The following is a 10284-nucleotide window of genomic DNA, read 5'->3' as shown; positions in this document are numbered from 1 at the left end:
ACCCGAAGAAGGTTCCCTCGAGAACGTATATCTAACTGTTCGATTCAATCTTCAACTTGTACACTACGTATGCAAATTCAAAGACTTCCTCTTCATGAACACGCCGCAGAAGCAGAAGAAACTAAACATCTATACCAATGCCTCCAAAGTAAACTCGTTAACTCGCTAAAACGTAAATTTTGTACAGAGGATTCTTTCTCCTAATGTTTTTCTCCTCAAGTTTTTATCCCTCAATTTGACGTCAGCACCGTACTTCGACTTTTCTCAGTTAACGTTTTCACTAAAAAATGTCATTTACTAACGTTTTTTAGAAGAAAATTAATAATTGTCCCGATTGTAGCTATTATTGAATAAGAAAAAAAGACCTAACACGACATCACATTATTTAACGGAAAATGTATAAAATTAAGGCATTACAATTGTTTGTGACTAACAGGATTCGACAAGTTGATTCATAAAATGAAAAATCTCGCTTCTGAGAACATTGGGACTTAACGCAATTTATTTCTATAAAAAGCACTGTGTGTATTATATTTTAAAAAGTACATACTTTGCGTTCTCCTTGCGCGCAAAGTCATATATAGAGACGTGGGAACTATTCCATTAAATATCGCACTACAATATTTTAATAATTTATTTATGATTTTTCGCCAAATTGTTTCAGTTATTGCGACATTGATGAAAATATGTTGTATTTTTATTAGGACTAGATTTTCTTCGAAGGCTTCGACATTTGAACTTTCGAAATCTTTGAAGCTTTGATTTTCGATTTTATTGTTCGATTTATTATATCGATGATAATTAAACAAATATGTAATATACATGTTATAATACTTCAAAATTATAATTCAGAAGTAATTACCTGTTTTTCAACATATAAAAATTAATACTTTTTATTTGCAATATTTTTAGTGTTCTTTGAATAAATTCGCCACTCGCACGAATAAATTTTTCGAAGCTTCAAAGCTTCGAAGTTATTAAAAGTAATAGCCCTAATTTTTCTCATAAAAATATTTGTCCTATTATCTACGTGTGAAAATTCGATGTAATAATGCAAAATTATATTTCAACTATTTAATTCGACTTAATTTGATTCGCTTCGATTTGGGTGAAGTTTCGCCGATGCGTTTCGATTCGGATTCGAAAAAGGACATTCGATTCGATTCGAATCGACATCGCAAGTCCTTGAATCGCACATTTCTACTTCGCGGTCGCCCTTCGCGGCGTTTCGTATGACTCACGAGCGTTCGTTGAGCTTCTCAAGATCCCGAAAGAAAACTATCGGTCGGCAGCTAGCGGCACGTGCGAATGAATGAATGAAAGTTTACGAGGATAGTAAGAACAGGTCAATCTGCCAATTGACCAGCCAGCCAGTAGAGTCGGTACCGCGCGAACGAACGGATCTTTCCGGATCGTTCCTCCCTCGCACCCCCGGCACCCACACAGAGGCGCGCGCTCCGTGGCGCGGAGTACCTTTGCCGAGGAGAATTGGTCGCGACCGGAGGAAGATAAGGGTGCTCCTGGCATGGTGGGGGATGGTTGACTCTGGAGTGGCCATTCGGAGTCAGTTGCTCTTATGCTCGCCAGCCACGAACAGCGCGATCGCGTTGCGCGCCGCTCGGCTCGAACCGCGTGACGCGAACGTCACGGACCGTGTCGAGAGCGACGAGGAGGGAACAGCGGATTCCGAAGCGCGCGCGTGCAGTAAAAAAAAAGCAGAACGATTGCAATAATCACGCATTTCCGCGAGGAGCGACAGGTGCGTCCGAAAATTCTGGCAGTGAAATTCGCGCGAGAAAAGTGACGGGTGATCCTGCGACTTTCTGCGGTGTCGCGACCGAAGGACTGGCTGTGGATGTGGCGAACATTTCGCAGTGCTGAGACCAGAGGTGGACTTTGTGCCTGGTGTCGCGAAGACGAAGTTTCTCGATCGGCGCAGTTTACCCGAGCCGCCGATCGTTGCCCGTTTCTTATCGCTCGATCGCTTCGCCGGTTGAAAGAAACTGCGGAAGGGGACTGATTATATTAGCGTGTTATACACTGCCACCGTTGCAACCGGATGCACACGCGTCACCTCTCGCCGTCATCGGGTTCGCGTCGCGGGAAAGAGAAAAACACCGCGGCTATCTGCTTATCGGCAGTTCCGCGATTCGATCGTGAGAGACACCGCGAGGAAGGAAAAACCTTCGGAGTACAACAAAGTCGGGAGGGAAGGAAAAACCTTCGGAGTAGAACAAAATCGGGAGAGAAGGAAATACCTTCGGAGTACAACAAAGTGCTCGGCTCACCGAGCACATGGAAAAACGGTTTCCCGGTGATAACGAGGGAAAATTGATAGCGGCGCACTCAGCGAGTGATATCGCGCTGGATCCCATTGTTATTCGGATCACTCGACGGTAGAGCTGCGCTCAGTTGACGATAACTGCGCAACGTGCGCTCTGCCGGGACGCCTGGCGTCGCCCTCGTTATTTTCCTCCGGATATTTGGCGGAAGCGGCCAATCTGCTCCGCAACTTCGACGCACTTGCCGATGCGCTCGCGCGGCACGTGACGCAACGACGACGGGCGTCGCGACGCGTCTCGAAGGATCCTCGCCGAGGGGCCATGCGGAGGCATCGTCTCGATTAAGCGCGTCGTCGCGGCTCGCCGAGAGGATCGGGAGGAGCGATGACCATCGGTGGCTGAACTCTGCCGATCGGGAATCGCGCGGAAGCTGCTCGTGCCCAAGGATCCGCGGGGGGGGAGGGGGAGGGGGTTATTATGTTAGGAACGGGATTATGCTCTTTGCTGAAGGTGCTGGCGCTGGCAGGGGCGGTCGTCGCGGTCCTGCCGGAGGATCTGGAGGAGCGCGCCGTTCCCACCCCGGCCAATCTCCAGGAGGAATGCGCCTCCAAGTGCCCGAACCTGGATCTCACGCAGGTAGGAGACCTAATCCCGTGCGATGAGAAGAGGCTGGTTGGGGTGATAATGTAGCTCTGTGTCAATGCGAGTTATTAGCAATGGTTAGGGTCCCCGGTTCGAGCCCGGCCCTCGTCCCGCATATTTTCCCGTTAAGGGAAAATTTCGAAAATTCCGCGCTTGAAGGAGTTTAAGCGTCTAGTGTTGGATTCAGTGTTTAATCGAGATTAAGCATGAATTTCAACGAATCTTTAGAAATATCGCGCTGATATGACCTAACGGGTAAAAGGCGTTTCCACAAAAGGGTAAACTTAGAAGAAGAAGAGGCTGGATATCGGCTCGGGTAAATAATTGACACCTCCGTGATCAAACAACGCTAAGCGGTTTCACGCGAGGAGGAGACTCTGAAGTTTAGAGGGACAGCGGTGCTCTTCCCTCCTGACAAAAAGCTACCCTTTTAGAAATGGAATTTTAACGTTGTTTCTCAGATGTTATAATCGAGGAAACATGTCGTCCAATTGCAACCCGCGGATTTCAGTGCGGAGTGTATAAATTTTCGCTGAGATAAGAAACGGCGCGAATGTATTATACTTTTGTGTATGTATATACGAAATAAGATAGATCTTTTGTTTGGTAAAGAGGTGACAGTTTGTTTTCTTCACTCCGGTCGGCGGTGTGTATCGAAATTAATTGACAGCCGATAAGTTGCAATGCCGCGCAATTACGAGCTGATCACGGCGTTTCGGTCTGTACGAAACTTTTCGTTGCTCTTATCAGTGTAATTTATGGCTACCTTTCGTACGGCCACCACATCTTGCTGTCTTATTGTAAAAATGCACGTTACATTCCTTGAGACACGATTGTGTCAATTCGGATATAATATTAATAATAATAATTATTATTAATATTAAATGTGTCACGTGATAAACACGTGATACAACTAATTACCCATACAGCACACAAATATTGAATCAACATCCCATAAACGTTCCATTACCATATTGCAATATTGCATCAATGTTACGAAATGTAGATTCAACATTCAAAGGATATTGCAAAAGCGTGGCGATCGTGGCGCAGAGGATTGTGCGCTGGTCTGGTAATCCGAAGATCTGGGTTCAAAATCAAACAAAACATTGTTGGTTTTTCGTTCGATCGCCACATAGAAAAGTGGATATAGAGAGAGGTGTTATAAGAGGTTTGGGCACGTTCCTTCAAAAACGCCTTGTAACCCTAAGAGGAATCAATGAAATGTATCTACATTACTAGGCATAGGATATTGCAAAAGCGTCTAATGTCCGTTGAATTGTAATGTCTTGCAAACGTTACAATTCAACATTCAGAAAACATAATTGTATTGAGTTAACATTGGTCGCGTTTAGCAGAATATTTTTTACAACTGTTGGAAGTGCTGAAATTGAATTAGTCCACCGATAATCCGATCTTAGCTCAGAAAAGTTCTGACCGGTGCAAAAATATTATTATATTATATAATAAATATTATATATATATAATATACATTTCATAATCATACATTTTTTAAGTATAAAAAATAAACATTGTTTACTTATTGCAAATCATGGTTTCAAACGAGCTGTTCAATTTTCTAGAAATTTTCTTAACAGACGTACAATGACGTTTCGTATGTTCACCGAATGCTTTGTACTCGCCGCTGCGCCATCTAATTGGCTTTCATGTCAAGCGTGAGTATTATCATCGACGCGACATGTTAATTAATGAGGAATATTTAAAGATCGCTTTGCGATTCTTGAAAGTTGTGTCGGTGAACTGATTTGTCACACCGGCGACCTAGTTGCGCTCCTCGGCGATGCCACGCACGTACGTGTATCCTTGCCGCAGTGACGCAGTTTTTTTCTATCGAATTACTAATTTGTCGGAAATGCAAGAAAATCGCGCACTTCGAGTAAACACGCTTAGGTTAATAGAATCATTTTCGTTTCAATAACGCAAGCATTGGCATTATCAGTCATTCTCAACAAAAAAAAACGTATATCTTTGACAACAATCGATTGCGATAACAAGGAAGTAAAATTGTCGAGGAAAATAACAAATATCCATGCAAATAAGCGCATTATCAGAAATGCATTGCATCTCCACGCATACTACCACGCGTCGATACTTAATATCGGAAAATAAAGTAACAATGTCAAAAAAAGCGCCGGACAAAGGGAAAAGTAGCAATGCACTTTGATACCGTCCTCAGCATCCCCAGCCGCGAACCCAGCGTCGGCGGCGGCACGAAAATGGCTGTGCGCGAGCGGCGAAGGACGTATCAATTTAAGTCCACTCTCCAGCCCGACTGTACCATTCATTAATTAACTTAACTACACGACGGCGCATCATGGCAGCCCATAAGCATAGCGTCGAGGATGAAAGACGAGCACGTAACGGATACAGGGCCATCTAATCCCTTTCTTACGGAGAAGGACGAAAACGTCGTTCTTTCGCGCGCCGCCTTCGTCGACTCGGATTATTCTTCATTACATGGATTATGACCGATCGCATCGTCGTGCCGCGCATCGCGGACTTTACGCGCGGTCCGAATTTCTGAAAATATTTACATTTCGTTAATTTTCTTTTCAATTAATTTAATAGAAGATTATGAAAACGTCAATGAAAAGCGCGAACAGAATCTTTGATAACGCCTAGCTTGGTTTTTCGCCGTACTGCAGTGCGTCCGTTTTCTGGGACAGATAATTAAAATCGAAACTTTTGAGTGAAACTTTTATGAGATAAAAATTGGGCGGGTCTAAATTTGGCAGAGAATATATTTACAGCGATCAGCGTCAAATTTTTACTTCGTTGCTTTCCACTGCGACAGTGTGCGAAAGGCCTCGGCATGAAAAAGGTTTTAATCAATGCGTTTGACAATTGACGAGAACGGAATTGGTAGCAATTATCAATTTAAGTCTCCTCAAAAAAAGATCGCCGCCAGCGTTCTTTCTGATATTAGATCACTCAACTTTGTGTGCAATCTGGAGGTTTCTTCTCGGTTATGTATCGCCCTTATATGTGTATATCAAACGAAACGTTAACTTTTCCCTTAGTTCTGTATTATTCCGACAAGAGTGTATGGCAATTACTTCAAAGATCCATTAGCGGCAAAATTTCAACGAGTATGTCTCAACAAATCTGTAATTATTAAATTTAATGCGGCTTTACATATTGTGCTACTCCGTTTCTCGATCACCCGCCATGAATATTTATGCAGAGCGCGCGCGAGCTGACGAGAATTTATTTTTACTAATTAGTTTTATGACAGTTACGCGATATCATAAGTCATCGAACTCTCACATCCCTTCCTCGTTCGCGCGCTTGGCGAATCAATTATTCTGCCGCCGCCAGATAAAGGGAGAAGCGTGGTCCACGCAAACACACACGCACAAAAAATCACTTTCTTCGATCCCTTATCTATGGTGCATAACTCATTCTCTTACTAGTCATCTTTCCTCCTTCGTCTCCAAATGGTCAAAAAAGCTCGGGGTCATGCGATAATATTGTGGTCCAGTATTTTTCCCTGCAGGTAAAAAATAAAATAATTTACATTTTACAAGCTCTAATCGCAATTCTTTAATCCCCACGAAATTTTATTGTAACAATTGAAAGATCAGCGTGACAGAGAACAATGTGCAAAACCGGAAAGAATTTCAATTCTTCGAAGAGCATTTCTGGATTAACTTAAAATTAATTTTCTATGCAATCTTCGAGTTATCTAACGTTTAACCTCTGATAAATATGGATAAATATAGCATCTTTTAATAACACAATGTGCTATGTCCTTATTGCTTATATTGCTTGCACCATATACAAAATCATCGGTTCTGCCGACGTGTCTCCATGTAAGAAACTTTGAGACCAGAGGGGACACGTTTTTCCTGCTTAAGATACGAATTTACATGCTTTATGTTGTTTACATGTCTCGTGTTGTCGAAAAATGTATCTGAAATGTTTTAAAACAGTCTTGTTTGGTGCGAAAATAGGCGCCTGTATTATTTACTAAACACACGAGTATAGTAAAGTTCTTATCTCAACAGGGCGATGCTTAGAAGATGACCTTAAGCTTGCATAACATCCATGAGAAATTTTCTTCAATCGTATTTGCTTCTTGAATGTCGGCCCTGACGTTCTAATCTCAATTTGGTATGATAACTCCTGCTTAACATAGTAAATAATTTATCGTTCCCCGATGTCGCTCGGAATATGTGATTTGTCTAATACACCGGCTATAAAAACGTTTTAAGTCAACGGCGATAACTGATCAAAAGAGGCATACACTAACAGAAATTATTACGCGGGAGTAAAACAGATTTTTTATTAACAATAAAAATTAATTAGTCAACAAGAGCAATTTTGTGTAAAAGATTGTAATTAAAAGGTTATATATTCGAATATACTAATATTATACACGAATATCAAATATACTTGATTTAATTTAAAAATCTAAGTGTACCTAGAAATTACAATATTAATTAAAACAATAAATACATGTTATTAATTAATTAGACATTAAAACTGTTATAATGTCAAGAATAATTTAAATTAATACTAACTAATTATTAATACATTATTAATGCATAAAACTCTAATGTTATGTTAATAAGAGCTATGGCAATCTTTTTTACATAATTACTGCATATTTACGTACTTGTCTACGTACATATTTATATATGTTATACCACGTAATCTTATATACATTATACTGTAACCGCTATCTTTTTATTCACAAAAACAATTGTTACATATTTACAAATTTCTGAAAACGACCGAACAACAGTATCGCGTTTCTCGCAAAACAATGCAAATATTTGCGAACAAGTGACAGAGAGAAAGAGAAAAACAGTGATGTAGCTGGCATTTTATTGTTCAATGTTAAAGCTAACACGTAATTTAAGCGAATAACTGTGAGCGAACATAAATATTTCCCAGTCTTCGACTGACATATATTTTAAAACAGAAGCGTGCAAAGAAACTTTACTTATGTAAAAACTTGACGACCAAACGACGTCAAGAGCACAACTTGAAAAAAAGTTTAATAAACTCTCATTCCTCCAACTAGATAACTTCTGGAAGAATAGCTGTCTTAAAGCTAGCGCCACACTATGCGCGATTCGTGATTCGTATATTCGCGAATATTGTGGAGGAAAAATTGGTCGATTCGCCGTGCGCAATTCGCTAGCCGAACGGTTTTTTTTTAACAAAAATACTGGTTTTTTTATTAATATTGAAACTCGACTAATTGTAGACTGATGATACAAGTACTGACAGGTAAAAGTTAAAAGTTGTCGAAGTTAACGCGAACGAAACGACGAATAAGAAATTACGAATGATAAACTGTGAATCACGAATAGTCCAACGAATGTCCAATGAATTTCTGCGAATCGCGTATTACGAATTGCGCATAGTGTGGTGCTAGCTTAAGGCTGCGTTCTGATATTCACTGCCGGTACTGAAAATCCATAGTATACGTCACGTATATTATACATTTTCAGTACTGGCAGTGAATATCGGAACGCAGCCTAAGAGTGATATCATAGTATAACTAGTATGCCCACTCTCTGTCGGTCCTTTGATCTTTTCGGTTTCGATCACGTGGTATTCCACCATGTTTTTGGTATAAAATCCTGTCACACTGTCACACTGATTTCACACTACCAAATATACAACTACCACTTATACACGCTACGACATCCTAGATAGCACAAGACACTCCTACATTAACAAAAAAATTTTTTTAACTAAGTAAATGGATTTACTTAAAATTTTTTTTTGCCGAAGCAAATATTTATTCTATTTAAATAAAAATATCAAGTTTCAAGTAAATCTATGTATTATATTAAGTAAATTAATTTAAATCATTACATTTTCTATATTCAAACAAAGATTTCATGAGATAGAGAATATTATTTATTAAATGAAAGCATTGTTTCTGTCTATGGTGATACTTTGACAAACGCGCGCCAACATTCAAAATATGGTATATCGGACGAGATTCCCCGGATTCTCACACGGCGAACACCCGATGTTACGTCGAATATGCAGGATCGTCCGGTATGCAACATTATATGTGTAACCGTATACAATGAACTTCCTGCCGGCCACATCCTCTCACCTACAACGGCAGGGGTTCGCCCACACGTTACCGCGGCGCATCGATAATCGTGCGAATTTCACCTTTAATCGTGACGCAAATCTGAGGCGCGTGACGCGGCTGATCGTACGCATTATCGCTTTAACGAGAGAAACACGAGAGAAATCGGCTCGTGTGCTGTACAAAGAGATTTTACATAAACAATTTCGCGTTTGGCGAGATAAGAGGAGTTGAAAGTCAGTGTTTTCTCGAGTCGGGAGTAAAGCGCGCGAATAATGAGACTTTTGTTAGATATCCAAGGAGCAGCGCCGGGCACGGTGGGACGCCTTCCCAATTTTATTAATTAGCTCTAAGGCCAAAAGTTAAGTTAAAAACATCAGCTGCCAGCCGTTGCCCGGGCTCGAAACCGCACGCGGCTGGTTCACGTCCGACGTATATGTGTCAACGTATATACGCGTTTTAATTGGGATGACGTCAGTTGAGAGCGGTTGGCACTGCGTTTCCCAGAATTTGTTTGCGTTAAAAAATGCAATGATAACCCAGCGGAACAAGTAAAGTGTACATACACGTCTAGCTTTGCCTACGAGGCAAGTAACAAAAATATGTTTACTTCTGAGGAGCAGTAGAATATGTTTTCAAGTTGCAGATCAACGTTTATCGGTAGAACAAACGCAGATTATTATGAACCAAGCATCGGTACTTTGAGAGGATATTTACTCTTCGCTTTTTCAGATAGAAATCTTTTAACTTGCCGGCGACAGGGCAGAATGGATCGTCAGCTCGATTCAACACTCCTATGAGGTTTTTTTCCCCCTTTGTGACAACTCCATGAGAACGTTCCGAATTTACGTTAGGAAAATGAATGTGGGTAGGCCCGTATGCAACTGCAGTCGGATGCATTAGAGCAAATACCGAGGAAGATTAATCGCGTGAGACTGCGAGGGGGGGGGGGGGAGGGTGCACCCCTTTTCTCAGAAATCTACACTGCGGGAGGGGTGCGTCTTGATATTTTATTTACTCCGAGACCGCTCACTTATGGGAGTAAAATTACCGAGTGCGCTTCGACGACGGCGTTTCTCTGCAATCGCATTAGGATTAGCTGCGATGCACTTAAGGTCAACGATAACCCAGATTCTCATCTCGTATGGCTAAACGGGGTCGGCCCGTCGCGGCGACGTCATCGTCAAGTTTTATTACGCTCCATTCAATTCACGCGCCGCGCCAACATCGCAGATTTCATTCACGGGAAACGATCGCCGCGCCGGTACGACTTTCGTC

The 10284-nt window shown here is 41.5% G+C and overlaps 1 protein-coding gene across 3 annotated transcripts in view; it reads left to right on the top strand.

Annotated features, from left to right (window-relative positions):
• The first annotated feature begins 2757 nt into the window (after window positions 1–2757).
• The window catches only part of LOC105563022 (proto-oncogene tyrosine-protein kinase ROS), a 41312-nt gene continuing 33785 nt past the window's right edge, over window positions 2758–10284 (top strand). For all 3 annotated transcript variants that reach the window (XM_012014270.1, XM_012014271.1, XM_012014269.1), the window contains exon 1: window positions 2758–2918. In XM_012014270.1, coding sequence (XP_011869660.1) covers window positions 2760–2918 — 159 coding nt within the window. In that variant the 5' untranslated portion in view covers window positions 2758–2759. The remainder of the gene's footprint in view (window positions 2919–10284) is intronic.

The sequence above is a fragment of the Vollenhovia emeryi genome, unplaced genomic scaffold (assembly GCF_000949405.1).
Source record: "Vollenhovia emeryi isolate VEMERY1.0 unplaced genomic scaffold, V.emery_V1.0 DF939181.1, whole genome shotgun sequence".
Classification (NCBI taxonomy): domain Eukaryota; kingdom Metazoa; phylum Arthropoda; class Insecta; order Hymenoptera; family Formicidae; genus Vollenhovia; species Vollenhovia emeryi.
Note: the sequence above shows the minus strand (reverse complement) of the source record. Positions and strands in the feature narration are given on the sequence as shown.